The sequence below is a fragment of the Coccinella septempunctata genome, chromosome 1 (assembly GCF_907165205.1).
Source record: "Coccinella septempunctata chromosome 1, icCocSept1.1, whole genome shotgun sequence".
NCBI lineage: Eukaryota > Metazoa > Arthropoda > Insecta > Coleoptera > Coccinellidae > Coccinella > Coccinella septempunctata.
Genome location: NC_058189.1, coordinates 58606791 through 58624636, shown reverse-complemented (window position 1 = coordinate 58624636; position 17846 = coordinate 58606791). Strand labels below are relative to the sequence as shown.

At 36.4% G+C, this 17846-nt stretch overlaps 2 protein-coding genes across 2 annotated transcripts; one reads left to right on the top strand and one right to left on the bottom strand.

The window, feature by feature from the left end:
* Positions 1–1739: 1739 nt before the first annotated feature.
* On the bottom strand, positions 1740–10133 carry LOC123313730 (xenotropic and polytropic retrovirus receptor 1). Its single transcript, XM_044898721.1, has 10 exons — positions 9981–10133; positions 9770–9923; positions 7420–7673; positions 7112–7373; positions 4677–5044; positions 3552–3699; positions 3304–3498; positions 2779–2942; positions 2317–2450; positions 1740–2100 (listed from the first exon to the last, which is right to left on the bottom strand). The coding sequence occupies exons 1-10, from the start codon at positions 10047–10049 to the stop codon at positions 1857–1859; spliced, it is 1992 nt and encodes a 663-aa protein (XP_044754656.1). The 5' UTR covers positions 10050–10133; the 3' UTR covers positions 1740–1856.
* A 755-nt stretch (positions 10134–10888) lies between these two features.
* LOC123312778 (methyltransferase-like protein 17, mitochondrial) lies at positions 10889–13417 on the top strand. The gene is made up of 9 exons (XM_044897269.1): positions 10889–11128; positions 11185–11353; positions 11586–11982; positions 12149–12311; positions 12470–12613; positions 12717–12776; positions 12849–12993; positions 13082–13220; positions 13277–13417. The coding sequence occupies exons 1-9, from the start codon at positions 11066–11068 to the stop codon at positions 13401–13403; spliced, it is 1407 nt and encodes a 468-aa protein (XP_044753204.1). The 5' UTR covers positions 10889–11065; the 3' UTR covers positions 13404–13417.
* Positions 13418–17846: the final 4429 nt, after the last annotated feature.

The following is a 17846-nucleotide window of genomic DNA, read 5'->3' as shown; positions in this document are numbered from 1 at the left end:
ACTGATTTCTCTCTGTTTTTTGTCAAAGATGTCATGTACTGAACTTTTATTTTCTGTCTTATCTATGGACCTGACATTGTCTACGTTATCTCTGAGGTCATGTGACCGAATAACATAGGAATATCTTTCCACTCTGTTTTTTGTATTTTTCTTTGCTTGAACGGCCTTTGTATACTGCCTGTAGTGTGAATATTAAATAAAGCCTTATAACGGCGGTCCAACAATGGAAGTTTAACAACAGAATAACCCTCTGGAGAAACACTCTTGGACTTACTCAGCCAAAGAAATTCGTGATGATTTCATCGACCTACACCAGAAAACTGCTAAAGCTGTCACTAGCTGAGCTTCGGGTGGTTTTGGAACTACTGACAGGACACAAATATCATTTGTACCGAATGGAAAGTCAGTAGCTGAGATTTGTAGGCTCTGTGGATCAGAAGCAGAAACAGCTGAACACATGGTGTGCAAGTGTCAAGAGCTTGCTGGTCTAAGAACCGTTCTTATGGGGAAACTGGTCCTGGATGCACACGAGGTAACGATCAAGGCCCCTAAGGATGTTGTCGGTTTTATTAACCTATGAATTAGTAGGGTAGAGAACAAAAGATCTACATGGTCGCAGTTCCCGGAAGGCTAACCGAGCCACAACGACCTCAGTTCAAATAAAAATAGCAATAATAATAGCCCAACTGACAGAGGAGGAGCCAAGGAGATGCAAGAGGAATCCCTCCACAGGTGTTCTGCTGTACGCCACGCGGTTTCGAAGATTGCTATGAAGACAACGCATGAAGTCTGAAAAAATGGGTACCTAAATGTATGATAATGAAATGTTTAGAAGACACGTAAGGGCTCTCAAGAAGGTGGAGAATGCTTATGCATCTTTTTTCCACAGAGGGCACCAGCTTCCGCTTTGACGAACTCTGCAAGTACCTACTTATTGTATTAATTGTTCCTCAGATAGATCTATGGTGTATACATCAAACATGCTTCTTATTCCTGAAGGCCCACTTATGGTTAACCGATGGCTCTGTGATCTTTACAAGGACTTGTATGGGGGTTGTGGGAAACAATAAAAAATAAAAGTTGAAATTTGAAAATCTGTTTTCACATCTGAAAATATAAAGTAGTATATAAGGTGATTCATTGGTAAACGAGCGTAGATAGAGGTGAGTCAACAAGTAAGTTGATTGTCCAAAACTCAAATTATCAGCACACAATTATGTGCTCCATAAACATCTAAGGGAACACTGAAATCCCTTTCTCCTTCTTAGAAGGAAAATGAAGAAAAGCTCTTCGAGCAGTAACATGTTACTTGGTCTCTTGAACGTGCAGTGTTCCTTGTAAACGAGAAGTCTGACACACTGTCTAAGACACACTCTCATGCAGGATCTTCCCTATTAGATGGTCAGACAATGGCTATCAGGAAATTGATCTGAGACAATAGAGGCTTCTTATTGGGAGACCGTTCTCTCTAAGCCTTGGGTCAAAAAACTCCTGGCCCTCGAGAGGAAACATTTGAATTTGGTGACTGGTGCGATGACACCTCTGTTCAATGAACACTCACTATTCCTTTGGTGAGAGGGATTCCTGTCTGCCGACACGTGACATGTCTCACGGTGTGAGTCTCCCCACAGCATGCGAATAAACAATGGTCCACTTTAATAAATATAATGTGCAGGTAATGAAGATTTGTGGATTCAACATCAAACACCAAAGAAATTGGAGGGTGAATAACAATCACGCTTGATAAAATAATCTATTTATACATCGAGTAAATCAATAAATGCATTATCTATATTCAATAGTTAATACTCTCAAATACTTGTATAATGGAACATAAAAACAACAATTTTTATTTTTCACGTGTTGTCCATATCATCGGTAGATTCGCCTTCCAGTGTGAGTCTTTGCTCTTCCTTCTTTTTAGGAGCACTTTTTTTCTTTCTCCTATTTGTGACGCCATCTTCTTCGTCCATCATCCTCAAGATGGAGGTCTGATCCGACGTGTCCAATGGTGCGACAGATATGTCTCGAACGGCCCTGAATTTACCGCAGTTGTTGAGATGTTCGTTTTCCAAACGGAAAAAGTTCCACATGAAGCGTCTGAGAAGAAGAAAAAGATTGATCAGAATGCACATCAGTTATTCCAGTTACCGATTAGGTCCACAACGATGAAAAATATTGATTTTATCAAACCATCACCTAGTATTTTCTTTAATGACATTTTGTTATTGCTGAGTACTCCACAATTCCTCATATCTTGAGTATATGAGTTAATAGGCAATCTGCATTATTATTCTCAAGGTCTCTATTTTTTACCTGAAAACTTCCAAGGGAGCTAGCAAAGTCACCATCAGGTCAGCATGAACATATCCCATTTCCGTGAGAGACATTGAGAAAGCCCAAGCGAATCTCAGAATGAGATCTTCAATGATTCCGAAGTAGTAGAACCACTGCAAAACATGTTCATCAATTTCAAATGGAGTACAAACGAGAACAATGGTAAAACAAGCTTCCATTACGTTAACAATACTTGTACTGTACATGAATAAAAGCTGAAGCAGCAAGCGGTCGATGTTTCATGTTGTAGATTGGATAAAAGCGTGGGAAAGAGGAATCTAAAATACTGGAAACATACAGTAAGTGTATAACGAAAATCATTGTGTGTGAGTGACTGGGACAATTTAATTATTTAATTGACCGAAAACGTTAAAATATTCTGTAATTCGAGGCACACATTTGAATGGTTTAAAACAGAAATGAACTTTAATACCTACTCACCATCGAGGAGTACACAATTTCTTCCCTGAGAAACCTGTTATCGCCAGCTTTCGCGTCAAATAAGCCCCAATCCAGTTTTATGTCCCATGTGTAGGCATAACAAGAGCTTACAACAGACGCCCCAATCCAGAGATAGAAAAAAGGATTGTCTTCCATTCCCCTCTCTGCAATTTGAATCAATGAGCATAATAGTATTATTCTAAAGTCAAGATGAAAATGCTGAATGTTAGGAAAAGTAAAAAAGTGGGTATATTAAAGGATAGAGGATAGATAGACATGAGTATCTATGGATTCATGGATAAGAGTTTCTTAAAATCAAGTAAAGTCGAGCGAACTTTGAGACGTGGTTGTGGATTGCACCTCACACTCAGCTCATAATTTACACTCAAACCCACAATGAGAGTGTAGCTTTAAACGTCAACACAGTAACTTGCAGAAGATGTGTTCATGTGTACCTCTACTTAAGCCACTTTTTAGTGTAGTCGCAAACCCTATGTCAACCACAAAGGCAAAATTTTCACTCACTTGGGAACACCGTATTCAACGCCGAGAATATAACAACGAAAAAGGATGTCGAATATTTCACCGCATTGGCCAAGTGCGGAAAAGCCTCCTTGGTATCCCTATAACGTCTGAGACACTGGGCGAACCTGAACCATGCCGGAAGACAGGCCATAACCGGTCTTATGAACATGTGATTCTCAACGCAAGAGTTGTTATCTGAAACGGATCAAAGATCAACTTTATCTTGGATGTGACAGTCGGAATCTTACCTACACCCTTGTCCCAATCTGAGATGGTGAGATAGAAGCATAGGAAGTACTGAATGTCGACGAACAGACACACCAAGCTGTTCAATTGATCTGCTATCCAGAATTCGGCAAATGTAACGTAGACGAAGGGAGTGGTGACTATTCTTCCCTGTGAAAGAGAGGAGTGTTCTTAATTTTTGCATTTCTGAAGACAGCATCCTTTCAGTTGTCGCAGAAGCGAAGCGTGATAGCTCTATGAGCTTTCTGGTGTAGATCTGTGAAAGAGCCACAAATATTTTTGTCTGTGAAAGTCCAGAAGATGTACACCCAGCAGGATGATGCCCTTTTTCTAAGGACAGTCCCTTCATTGCCTTTAACTGGTTTCTTTATAGTACTATGGCACTTCCAAGTCAGCAGAGAACGCTGGATGTGTGAATCCAGGGATCTCAGCATGGCCTGGCTCTCTGTTTTAAGGTTCCTTTTAAGATATCAATGAGACAGACTAACTTATATCTCCGCCTGCACTACGATAGATTAGTCGCCATTCTGTTCAAGAGTTCAAATGAACTCCGTCATTTGGAATTGCTTAAAAGAGATTTCCTACTTGCTCCTACAAGTTTCTAATCCAAAGCAATTTGTTGTCTTGCAATGGCAAAGCATTCTGTCACCAAGTGCTCTGGCGTTTCTTCCTCCTCTCCACTGAATCTGCACTCGTCTGTTTGAGACCCATTCTTATTTGGTGCTTCCTGAAGTGGCAATGCCAGTGAAGAGGTATAGCTATTCTTGCTTAGATCAAGATACTTCTTCTATCTCGCGTAGTGTTGAAGTTCCCAAGGAACTTTTTTTATTAATTCATCCTCGGCAGATTCTACCAGAGTGTTTCTTTTCTAGTTTTTTCCTTCTCCAAGCCAATGAAAGGAGTTTGTGGTTTTTTTGTGGCTAGTCAATTCCCTAGTGACCAGGAACCCAAACTCAACATACCTTGTTTTTCTTGCCTAATTCTTTGTGTCTACTGGTGTGGTAAAGTCTTGCAACGACTGGATTCGAACAAAACGCTGGTAGTTTTGTATGAGGCTTCTGACATCAGCTTAGTGCTTTCTCCATGTAAGATAATTATAATGGAATTGATATACGAAATAGACTCACCAAGACCCTCAGAGCCCAAAATCTAGCTTCGTGTCTCATAATCCTCAGGGGGTTGAACAAAAACCCCACCATCAGCAGTATCAGAATCAGTGGGTTCAAGTAGGCGGGAATTCCAAGTTCTGCGCTGTATAGGAATGATAATACTGATACTGACCAGATGACGCCGAATATAGCAGCAAGTTCGATTATATGCTGCTCAGAGAGATGGTTCCTTGGGTCCATTTCGAAGATCAGCACGTGGTTCACCCCTGAAGACCGCCATCCGTAAATGTTGATACCCCAGAGAAACAGAAACTCGATCACCAGAAAGGGTCCCCTGTATAGCCGAAAAGCTATCCTCCAATCGTCTCTTTCCTTATGGAACAAACCTGAAAATTTTATTAAATGCATAATCCCACCTATATCTTTCTATTATCTATTATACAGAGTGTTTGAAAACAAATTGAAAGGACTTAGGGAGGTGATTCCTCGATGAAAATAAGCAGGGGTAGTTCCAATAATTTTTTTTCGAAATCGACCTCGCTTCCAAGATTCAGCCTTTGGAAGGCGATGATGAGTTGACAATTTTAAATTTTTTTCACGGGTTCTAAAAAACACTGAGTCAAAAACTATACATAATATGAAGCTCTAAGTAGATGTGACTTACACAAGTTTTTTAGATTTCATAACATTAATATTAGGGGTTAAAAATATCAACCCCTTATGATTTTCCTTCAAAAATTGTTTTTGAAGGATAGATTTTCGAAAAATAAAATTCTCTTATGGTTTTCCATTCAATTCTGGAGAAAAAAGTCTGTTGCAAAATTTCGATATAGTCGATATTTTTCTCGGAATGAATAAAAACTTACAAGCAGTATACGAAGGTCTATGAGGCAGAGAGTTGATGCATGTATTTTAGCAGGAGGTAGTCATTCTATGGAACACTTATACTTATACGATGAAATAGAATGAACAGTGATCAGAACTTGTAGTGAAAGGGTAGTTTTCAAACATACCCCCTCATTTTAGAATAATCCTATTAGTTTATTTTAGTAATTTTATTTTTTTGAATTAATTTTGAGAGAAATATTCTCAGTTTCCAGACGCAAATTTTACCGAAATTCGACAGTTGGGGCACATTCACTTGCTGTTGACTTTCGATTACTCACGATTGATTTGCGATTAATTAGTGCCGTCCGCCGTAAAAGCTTGTCTTGCTGCCGTGTTGGAAGATTTCTTCCAACTTTCCTTTTCTTTTCTTTTTGCTACGATTCAGAATATAATTTTATTATTTTTCTTCGTTACTTTTATTAGATGGTCCGGGAAATTTTACGAGTGCAAGTGGCCAAACCGATAGGTAAGACGACACTCCGTTTTTTTTATATATCATTGGAACTTCAGTCTCTGGCCACACCCCTCCTATACCCAAGTCTGAGTTCCACACCTACTGTCAATAACCTGCTGGTGTGGATACTCGGGGGGTACAGAAGGCACTTTGGGGTGGCTACCCTTCCTAGAATATTCCCGTTCGTTCCCGTGTTCACCCCTACGGTTAGGGTAGCACTCTGCTGGTGTGGATACCCGGGGAGTGCCGAACGCGTCTAAGGGTGAGCCGTCGTAATTCTTTATCGTCGTATTTCATCCCCTAACCTGGCTGAAGTCCGATGCCTGTCCGTTAAGTGTGCGTCTTAGGTTCTGGCTGGCGAACACGTCCGTAAACCCCGTAGCACGTTTAAGATCGGATCCTGTTTCATTCCGTCCGTTTTTGCCTGTAAATTCACTGATCTCGAGTCTCTCACTGCACGAATTTTATAATAGTGCCATTTGTGTTTCCTTGTAGGAGTCGACAAATATAATTTGTGTACGTTGATTTTGACTTTCACTGGTTGTCGCTAACACCCCAGACAACAAGGAACCTTGTCTTCGGCTCGTAGCTACCAGGGTAGGTTTGCTATTTTCCCTTAAAGAATAGCTGGCGCTCGAGTACACCGAGAAAAAGCCGTTACAAACTGCTTGTAAGTTTTTATTCATTCCGAGGAAAGTATCGAAATTTTGCAAGAGACCTTTTTTCTTCAGAATGGATTAGGAAACCATAGGAGGACTTCATTTTTCGAAAATCTATCCCACGAAAACAATTTTCGAATGAAAATCATAAGGGGTTGTTTTTTCAACCCCTAATGATAAAGTATAAAGTTATGTAATCTAAAGAAATTGTGCGAGTAACATCTACTTAGTGTTCCATATTATGCATAGTTTTATGTCTCAGTGTTCTTTAGAACCCGTAAAAAAAATTGAAAACTGTCAAGTCGTCATCGCCTTCCAAAGTCTGTATCGTGGAAGAGAGGACGATTTCGAAAAAAATTCATAGGAACTACCCCTGCTTATTTTCATCGAAGAATCATCTCCCTAAGTCCTTCGCATTTGTTTACAGACACCCTGTATTATACGATAAATACCTGATATTATCACCGCTATGACCAAAATCATGAAAGACCCGGAAAATAGACCCACTTTGAAGGTTATCCACGGGCTCTGCTGCTCGCCCAGTGGCGGAACCCTCAACCTTTTCATGGCCCTTTGTCTGTCCCCCCCTTCTAAATCCTGCGTCACTGTACTCTCTGTTTCCCTGATCAGTCTGTCGATGTCTTTGTTCGTGTAGAAATGAGAGCTTTCCACCTTCTTCACCCTCCATCTTGCCCCAACGTCGACGCTGAAAAGCTGAAGAGAAAGTCAAACACTTTCGAGCACGGGGAGCGTTCCTAACCTTATCGTGTTTCTTCAAGATCTTCCTGAAACCTGTGAAGTTCAAGTTCTGGTAATTCTGGAGGAGTATAAGACTGAGATAGAACTCGCTGAAGGCCAGTTTCAGCTCTTGGATTTTTCTAGCAGGAACATTCTTCTTACGGAGGATATTTTTTCTTATTGATGTCTTTCCTTGCTTGAAGTTCTCCACCCCTTGAGCTTCGCTCAGTTCGCTCTGTAAGCTGGCGAATTTTCTGGTTGCTTCGGCTAATTTCTCTGGAAAATACATAGCCTGAAATCATTCTTGCATAATATCTAATCTATCCAAAATAGGAAATGTAATTTTTTTGTCAGATTGGGTCTTTACACACCTACACAAAATGATAATTTTTGATTCGCCGTAAAAACGGTTTAGCACTTAATTACAATTCAATGTAAAAATGTCAATTATTATTAGTGATTGCAAAATAGATATTCATAATTATAGCATAAAGGGTGAGTCTTTTTGATTCGTACAAATATTTCAACAGTAGATTCTTGAGGTCAAAAGAAACTTTTTTCTTCGGCCCTTATCAAAAGATGTAGCCATTCTAAATTTTCATAATGAGCTGAGCCACCTCTGGACAAACAAAATTATCTTCAGAATAACTAGCTGAATCTGTGACACTACACATCTGGGATATCATTCAAACAGAGTTGCGTTTGGTCAAAGTACCTACCCAATTTTTCGAATTTCACAGATGTTTTTTATTTTTGAACATCAAATTACTCGAAAACGGCGCATTATACGAGAAAATATGAAGAACACTTTCATTTTACAAAACGTTCAAATATTTATTAGATAGCGACTAACTTAGATTTAACAGTTAGGTTCCTTGAATTTTTGGTATTTTTATGATACGTAATGGTCATAATGAGAAAACTGGAAGACGTGGGTTATATCTTGTGATCGCAAAAGATTAATCAAATTAATGAAAAACTATATTTCGAAATTCTTTTCATTCGATAAAACCGTTTATGAGATAGAACTGAAAATATCAATTTTTAATAGTTTTTGAACAGCCTGTATCTTTTAAAATGAGCCGATTCGGAAGAAATGGTAAAAGAAAAAATTGTTTCTTTTGACCTCAAGAATCTACTGTTAAAATATTTATACGAGTCACAGGTTCACCCTATATCACATGAGCATTCGGTTTGAAATGATATACTGCGAATAGAGTACATTGGCAGTTCAGTACGCGAATTCATAGTATGCACCTAATTGAAATGTGATAAACTATAATTCAAATAAATTGTTCTTGATGTCATCGACATATTTGTTATCATCTGATACAATTGAATAGAAGTGTGAGTAACGAACAATGATATACAAAAAAGAATATTAATGAGTAATATTTTAATGATCTATATACGACTAAAAATAATCCTCAGAGGAAGTGTATTGAGAACTTCGTTTTCGAACATTCCAATTTTTTTTCCAGGAACTAACAATGCCTACAGCTTTCTTTCCCGTCCTATCCTATATTTTTCTATTGAAATCTTAATACTTACAAAAAATTCTCGAGTTAAACATAACATAACAATAGCAGTACTTGGAGCTGAGATATAAATAGAATTAAGCTTTATTGCTCTGAGTTTTCCAAAAAATCATTTATCTAAATTTAGTAGCACAAGCATTGTGACATCAAAATTTTCCTAGTGAGTGGAACATATGAACCTATACTTCACTCGAAATTAAAGATGAAAAAATTATATAATTTGCTTTGGAAGAATTCTATGAAGTAGGTACTTATTATCTGGAATAAGATGTACCTAAATATTCGCTCCTGACATTTTTTCGATATGCTTTCTACAAAACTAAAAAATCTGCTGATGAGATTAATTTTTGAATAATTAGCAAAGATGATGATACCAAAAATATTTCTTTTAACTACTTCATGATTTTTAAGTTTTCAAATGAAATTTCTGCTTCTTACTTTTAGCAATTAGGTATACTATTCCAAAAGTCACTACATAAAAATAGTACCTGAATTCGATGTTCTCTCACTCACCCCAAAAACCGATTTATTTTTGACGATTTTAAATCGACTAAAAAATAAGTACTTAATCGAAGCACGAAAAAAAGTTACAGTTCACAATACTGTGTGTACCATATAAATCTCAAATGAAAAAGCAATTAACCAAATCCGACCAAAATAAAAAATTTTATCTCAATCAGGATTTTTCTTTTTGCCCCAATCAAAATCTTCAATAACGGTATGAATACTTTATTTGTAAATGGAAAAATTGCCCCGTTAAATTTGCAAAAACTTGTAGTCGAAGAAACGACTTTACATTACTTGTTGAGAGGAATGTTTTTGGGGTAAACTCACCATTATAAAATGTATTTATTTTGGTCAACTCTTTATCGGCAAAAGAGAAAAACTGCTCGTCAAATTTCGCAAAATATCTGGACAATATTTCTGGCTCGACTAGTTCCGCAGAAGGAGATTGCTCTACGGCAGCGTAGAGCATCGATTTCATTTCCTAAAATTCATATAAAAATCAATGGTGATTTTTCCGAAAATGACCTGGGCTTTTCACCTCGTAATTTATGTACTGCTTCCTCCATTCTGGCGTGATATGGGCTGATAAATGCTCGGCAAACTTCATACTCACTATACTCTATTTACAATCATTTTGAAACATGCTAACCTACTTTTCGCGTCAAATCGACGTCTCCCGTCGGGACGCGGCGCATAGTCAGATTATCCATCGATGCCGACGCAGTGGCGTGCCTCTGATCAAGCAAAAAAAATTTCTAATTGAAGGTTTAAGGTTTCCTTTTGAATAGCCCGCTAGTTAGGCAACTGTCATTTTTTGACAGATGACAGCTTTAAACTATGCCATTTGCCATTTTTAAAACGTACGCTGTAACGTACAAAAAAATTAAAAAGAACAATACACGTGATACTGTGAATTTATTTATTTTGTCGAAAGTAGTGTCTTTTAATTGGTCGGGAATGTTTGAAAATGAAGCAAAGTCATCATGCGCTATGCACATGTGAATATTTTCACCTTGGAAGCTTCGTTTATATGCAGATATTCTGATTCGGAAAAATCAAATTCAATGAAAATTTAAAAGCCTCTCAGTCCATCGTGTAACGATGCGGTATTTGAGCATGCATGATAGATCATTGGGGGTTAATTTTTTTTTAACTGTCCCTAACGAGTAAATGAATCACTGCTCCCGTATCGATATTGCAAAATATCTTCAGATGTTTTATGAACGAGGCTCATTTCACATTTTTACCCCGAAGTTTTTTTTATGGGTATGCCTCTTACTTCAGAGTCCAGCATAGACCTAATAATACATATTTTATTAGGTCTATGGAGTCCAGTAAACGGGAATTGAAAAACACTTTGAACATGGTTGGCTCTATGATCACAACTAACCTTCAAATTCTGACAGTTTACTAACCTCAATGCAAGGATTCAAATCGATCTTATTTGATCTTTATTTCTTATTCAAACATTTATTTGTATAAATTGAGTTGATAAAGAATTCACTCCTTGTAAAAAAGTCACTATGGTTCAAATGAAGTAGACTAAGAACATGGGATTCCTTCAAGGAAGCAGCAATTTGTTTTTGTTTTCTGAAGATAAACAAATTAAACATTATAAATAAAATGTTATTTTGCAGAAGTTGTAGAAGGTTCAAGTCAAGCAGCCTTAATAGTGCTGTTGATGCTGTAAGATCATGTTAGTATTATTGGAAACATTTCATGTAAAAAGTATAATTTTTCAGCTAGTTGATGCTACTAGCACCAGCAAGTGGAAATACAAACTGGATGATCAAGTTGAAAAGGATTTACTTGATGAAAAGATAAAACCTAGACATCATCCTGGAAAAGTACCTTCAGCGGCAATAAATGTCCCCAATTCATTCATAAAAGCAACGAAAATCATTCTAGAAGGTATCGATTCATGTTTGGTGCATATTTAATAATGTACATATATTATCAAATCCCCCTCTGATCTTAGGGTGTACAGTGAAATTATGTAAAGATGGTTTATTTGGGAAGTTTCGAAATCAAATATTTAATCTCTTCAGAGTTGCTTCTAGTGAAACTAGGTATTTACTTAGTTTTTCTAGACATTGATCTATTCATCAAAATGGTTGTAAAAATTGAGGCTTATTGTTCACAGATCAAGACAGTGCACCTAAAAAAGAAATTATCGAGAGGAGTGAAAATTTTGTGAGGTATTTACAAAGTAAAAAACCCCCCATGGAGCAAGATGAGTTGAAGGCACACATATCTGAGCTTAAAAATAGGGTTGTAAATAAGTTGGAAAAAACAAATAAAGAACTACTAAATAATCCAAATGTTATTAAGAGTCAAATGACGAATTTGATGAAAAAAACAGTGTATAATTGGTTTTCTGTCAAATATGATATTGTTCAAAGCTTATGTTACTTAGTAGGAAGATCAGCTGCAGAGTATGCTGTTTTAGTGAGGATATTTTCAGAGATAAAAGCTAGAGATCCGAACTGGAAACCAACAACATTGTTTGACTTTGGTTCTGGTGTTGGCACTGTTACATGGTATTACTTATATTCTCATTAAAAATTTCATTTAAGTTTTGAAAATCTTCAATCAGATTCTGCAAATTCATGAGTACTATTTGAGAAACCGTTCTATTTTATTAAACAAAATGAAAAAATGTAATTTTTTTAATGTTCCATATGAATAGATGACCACTTTTTACAGGGCAGCTAATACTATGTGGCCAAAATCATTCACAGAATATTTCAATGTAGATTCATCAGCTGAAATGAATGAACTTGCAGAAATCCTATTGAAAGGCGGTCGAGGACAAAAGGAGAATCCATTACGTGGAGTTTATTACAGACAGTTTTTTCCAAGTAAACCTGTGAGTACGATTTTTTTATGTGACAGTGCCCTTATCTTGTCCCTCCCCCTTGGTAATGTTCATGGTCATTAGTACTACCTTAGTTACTTCAACTCCATAAATCCCCAAATAAGTTGTTGATTCAAATCTTTATAAACTGTGATTGTTTGAATTTCTAGGTACCCTATGATCTTGTTGTATCAGCTTATACTCTGATGGAATTACCCTCCTTACAGAATAGGCTAGAAGCTATCCGAAAATTGTGGAATAAAACTACAAAATATTTGATAATTGTCGAATACGGAAGTTATGCAGGATATAAGGTGAATGCATGATTTTGGTTAATCACCTTACTCTCTTATTGTATTCTTTCATTCATCAGTATTGATTCACAATTAAATAATATATGATGTTGCTTCTCCTCAGGTCATCAATGAGGTTCGGGATTACATTTTGAGTCTTGGAAATGGTCATGTATTTAGTCCAGTAAGTATAATCTTCCTCAACAAAGTAATTCTACTTTCATTTTCTAGAATTTATTTTTATTTTTTTTTGCAGTGTCCTCAAGACAGCACCTGCCCTAAATTTATTGCCGAAAATGGCGTCCCCTGTAATTTTGGAGTACGTTATTATGGCATGCCCTTCAAGGATAATCGTCAAACTATACAAGTTGAAAAATATTCATACATCGTATTGAAAAAAGGTTCACTGATTTGAATTTTCTCTTGCCTTATAGCTACAAATATTTTTCCTTTGAAGTTCAGCTTCAAGTATAATGAATCTTATTTTAGGAGCAAGAAGTGGAAATGATTCTGATTGGCCTAGACTAATTAATCCTACATTAATTAGGCATAAACATATTGTGTGTAATTTATGTACTAGCGAAGGAAAAATTGAACAATCTGTGTTTACTGCTTCCAAATATGGAAAGTGAGTGATAGAATTTATTTTTTTGGATTAGTGGTGTCAATAATTTTTTGTTGTAGGCTTGCATATCGATGTGCCAAAGCTTCAGACTGGGGTGACCGTTTACCAATGAATATAAAAAACCCGACAGATAATGAGAATGTAGACAATACAACCATGAACCCAGATGAGAAATTGAATGAATAAATTTTGTTACAATATCTGTTTATGATTACCATGGTGATTTGGGTTATATGAACTCTGCATTGAAGCATTCGAATTAAAAATGTTCCCAACTCATATGCTAGATACACTACCATTTATACCGAGATTTATACTGTGCCGTGGCGGTAAGGCCCACCAAGAAATAGAGTCAAACAATGTGTAATTGTACTTGAATTGACTCTATTAGACTGAAACTATTCATTACTTATTATTCTGTTCCGATAATTTATTTTTGAAAATGCGAAATCCGCTTTTGGATGAATGATATGAAAACATGTAAAAATCGAATGTGATATAATATCTGGTACCTAATAATTTACGCAGCTTATCGCTAATACGCGTTATAGACACTGGTCTATGCTCTTTCGTACTGAATACTCTTGTAGTTCCATATACAGTTGCTCTCTGTCAATCGATGGATTGGAGGTACGCAGACATCGAATCTGCCGGACCTGGGTCATATTTTTCGATAGTCACAGTTCGAGAAGTTTTTCTTTCAATAAACATAACCGCAGATGAAAATGTGATACATATTCTGAAAGAGCAACTCTTCTAGTTTAAAATCTGAAGATTTTATCGAGCTCGATGCAGCCGTTCGGTCTTGACGAATTTTCAAGTGAAATTTGTGATTTTTGAAAAATGCCATTTTCAAGATGAAAATCTAAACGAACAGATATAGGCTTTCGAAATTGCTTGCAATAGATTCAGCGTGTTCGAAAACCTATATTTCCATACCGAACTTCCCAATATCTGACACTGTTTAGGAGAAAATAATAATAATAACTGTCATTTATTGACCACAGTCAAAGGCCATCGACCAAAGTCCTTCAGCCTGGAGAAAATAATTTTTTTTGTTTTTCCATTTTTCAGTTTTGAGTTGACTTCGAAGAGCTCTCTGGAGTGCAATTCTCTATTGAATCATCAACTGTTTGGTTTTCTAGAATCTTCAAAACAAATTCTATGCACTCCATATCCGAGGACAGTAATAGAACATCCTGATTTTTAGACAGAGTAGCAAATAGATCATTTTAGACCTAAAAAATTGAGATTTTCGAAATCGAGTTTTTGTGCTAGGGTAGAAGCCTAAGCAACGCTGATTATATAACCAGAAATCCCAATTGGATCAGACGAATATAACAAGAGATATCGCAGATTGAAAATTGCAATTTTTGAAAAATGCCATTTCCAAGATGAAAATCTAAACGAACGGAGATAGGCTTTCGAAATTGCTTGCAATAGATTCAGCGTGTTCGAAAACCAATATTTTCATACCCAACTTTCCAATATCTGACACTGTTGAGGAGAAAATAATTTTTTTTGTTTTTCCACTTTTCATTTTCGAGTTGACTTCGAAGAGCTCTCTGGACTGCAATTCTCTATTATCATCAACTGTTTGGTTTTCTAGAATCTTCAAAACAAATTCTATGCACTCCATATCCGAGGACAGTAATAGAACATCCTGATTTTTAGACAGAGTAGCAAATAGATCATTTTAGGGGGTCTAACCCCTTGCTCATTTTTGACCTAAAAAATTGAGATTTTCGAAATCGAGTTTTTGTGCTAGGGTAGAAGCCTAAGCAACGCTGATTATATAACCAGAAATCCCAATTGGATCAGACGAATATAACAAGAGATATCGCAGATTGAAAATTGCAATTTTTGAAGAATGCCATTTCCAAGATGAAAATCTAAACGAACGGAGATAGGCTTTCGAAATTGCTTGCAATAGATTCAGCGTGTTCGAAAACCAATATTTTCATACCCAACTTTCCAATATCTGACACTGTTGAGGAGAAAATAATTTTTTTTGTTTTTCCACTTTTCATTTTCGAGTTGACTTCGAAGAGCTCTCTGGACTGCAATTCTCTATTATCATCAACTGTTTGGTTTTCTAGAATCTTCAAAACAAATTCTATGCACTCCATATCCGAGGACAGTAATAGAACATCCTGATTTTTAGACAGAGTAGCAAATTGGTCATTTTATTGGGGTCTAACCCCTTGCTCATTTTTGACCCAAAAAATCAAGATTTTCGAAATCGAGTTTTTGTGCTAGGGTAGAAGCCTAAGCAACGCTGATTATATAACCAGCAATCCCAATTGGATCAGACGAATATAACAAGAGATATCGCAGATTGAAAATTGCAATTTTTGAAAAATGCCATTTCCAAGATGAAAATCTAAACGAAGGGAGATAGGCTTTCGTAATTGCTCTCAATAGATTCAGCGTGTTCGAAAACCTATATTTTCATACCCAACCTTCCAATATCTGACACTGTTGAGGAGAAAATAATTTTTTTTGTTTTTCCACTTTTCATTTTCGAGTTGACTTCGAAGAGCTCTCTGGACTGCAATTCTCTATTATCATCAACTGTTTGGTTTTCTAGAATCTTCAAAACAAATTCTATGCACTCCATATCCGAGGACAGTAATAGAACATCCTGATTTTTAGACAGATTAGCAAATTGGTCATTTTAGAGGGTCTAACCCCTTGCTCATTTTTGACCTAAAAAATCAAGATTTTCGAAATCGAGTTTTTGTGCTAGGGTAGAAGCCTAAGCAACGCCTATTATATAACCAGAAATCCCAATTGGATCAGACGAATATAACAAGAGATATCGCAGATTGAAAATTTCAATTTTTGAAAAATGCCATTTCCAAAATGAAAATCTGAACGAAGGGAGATAGGCTTTCGTAATTGCTCTCAATAGATTCAGCGTGTTCGAAAACCTATATTTTCATACCCAACCTTCCAATATCTGACACTGTTGAGGAGAAAATAATTTTTTTGTTTTTCCACTTTTCATTTTCGAGTTGACTTTGAAGAGCTTTCTGGACTGCAATTCTCTATTAAATCATCAACTGTTTGGTTTTCTAGAATCTTAAAAACAAATTCTATGCACTCTATATCCGAGGACAGTAATAGAACATCCTGATTTTAAGACAGATTAGCAAATTGGTCATTTTAGAGGGTCTAACCCCTTGCTCATTTTTGACCTAAAAAAAAAAGATTTTCGAAATCGAGTTTTTGTGCTAGGGTAGAATCCTAAGCAACGCTGATTATATAACCAGAAATCCCAATTGGATCAGACGAATATAACAAAGGATATCGCAGATTGAAAATTACAATTTTTGAAAAATGCCATTTCCAAGTTGAAAATCTAAACGAAGAGAGATAGGCTTTCGTAATTGCTCTCAATGGATTCAGCGTGTTCGAAAACCTATATTTCCATACCAAACTTCCCAATATCTGACATTGTTTGAGAGAAAATAATTGTTTTTGTTTCTCCACTTTCCATTTTCGAGTTGACTTCAAAGAGCTCTCTGGAGTGCAATTCTCAATTGAATTATCAACTGTTTGGTTTTATAGAATCTTCGAGACAAATTCCATGCACTCCATATCCTAGGACAGTCATAGAACATCCTGATTTTTAGACAGAGTAGCAAATAGGTGATTTTAGGGGGGTCTAACCCCTTGCTCATTTTTGACCTAAAAAATCAAGATTTTCGAAATCGAGTTTTTGTGCTAGGGTAGAAGCCTAAGCAACGCCTATTATATAACCAGAAATCCCAATTGGATCAGACGAATATAACAAGAGATATCGCAGATTGAAAATTGCAATTTTTGAAAAATGACATTTCGATGATGAAAATCTAAACGAATGGAGATAGGCTTTCGAAATTGCTTGCAATAGATTCAGCGTGTTCGAAAACCAATATTTTCATACCCAACTTTCCAATATCTGACACTGTTGAGGAGAAAATAATTTTTTTTTGTTTTTCCACATTTCATTTTCGAGTTGACTTTGAAGAGCTTTCTGGACTGCAATTCTCTAATAAATCATCAACTGTTTGGTTTTCTAGAATCTTAAAAACAAATTCTATGCACTCCATATCCGAGGACAGTAATAGAACATCCTGATTTTTAGACAGATTAGCAAATTGGTCATTTTAGGGGGTCTAACCCCTTGCTCATTTTTGACCTAAAAAATCAAGATTTTCGAAATCGAGTTTTTGTGCTAGGGTAGAATCCTAAGCAACGCTGATTATATAACCAGAAATCCCAATTGGATCAGACGAATATAACAAGTGATATCTCAGATTGAAAATTACAATTTTTGAAAAATGCCATTTCCAAGATGAAAATCTAAACGAAGGGAGATAGGCTCTCGTAATTGCTCTCAATGGATTGAGCGTGTTCGAAAACCTATATTTCCATACCAAACTTCCCAATATCTGACATTGTTTGAGAGAAAATAATTGTTTTTGTTTCTCCACTTTCCATTTTCGAGTTGACTTCGAAGAGCTCTCTGGAGTGCAATTCTCAATTGAATCATCAAGTGTTTGGTTTTATAGAATCTTCGAAACAAATTCCATACACTCCATATCCTAGGACAGTCATAGAACATCCTGATTTTTAGACAGA

Coding starts and splice junctions, on each gene's coding strand:
- LOC123313730 (XM_044898721.1), bottom strand. CDS start 10,049: ATGAAGTTTGCCGAGCATTTATCAGCCCATATCACGCCAGAATGGAGG. Junction 9,924..9,980: donor AGCAGTACATAAATTACGAG/GTGAAAAGCCCA, acceptor TATGAATTTTAG/GAAATGAAATCGATGCTCTA. Junction 2,943..3,303: donor GTTGAATACGGTGTTCCCAA/GTGAGTGAAAAT, acceptor TTCAAATTGCAG/AGAGGGGAATGGAAGACAAT.
- LOC123312778 (XM_044897269.1), top strand. CDS start 11,066: ATGTTATTTTGCAGAAGTTGTAGAAGGTTCAAGTCAAGCAGCCTTAAT. Junction 12,312..12,469: donor AGTTTTTTCCAAGTAAACCT/GTGAGTACGATT, acceptor TTGAATTTCTAG/GTACCCTATGATCTTGTTGT. Junction 13,221..13,276: donor ACTGCTTCCAAATATGGAAA/GTGAGTGATAGA, acceptor TTTTTGTTGTAG/GCTTGCATATCGATGTGCCA.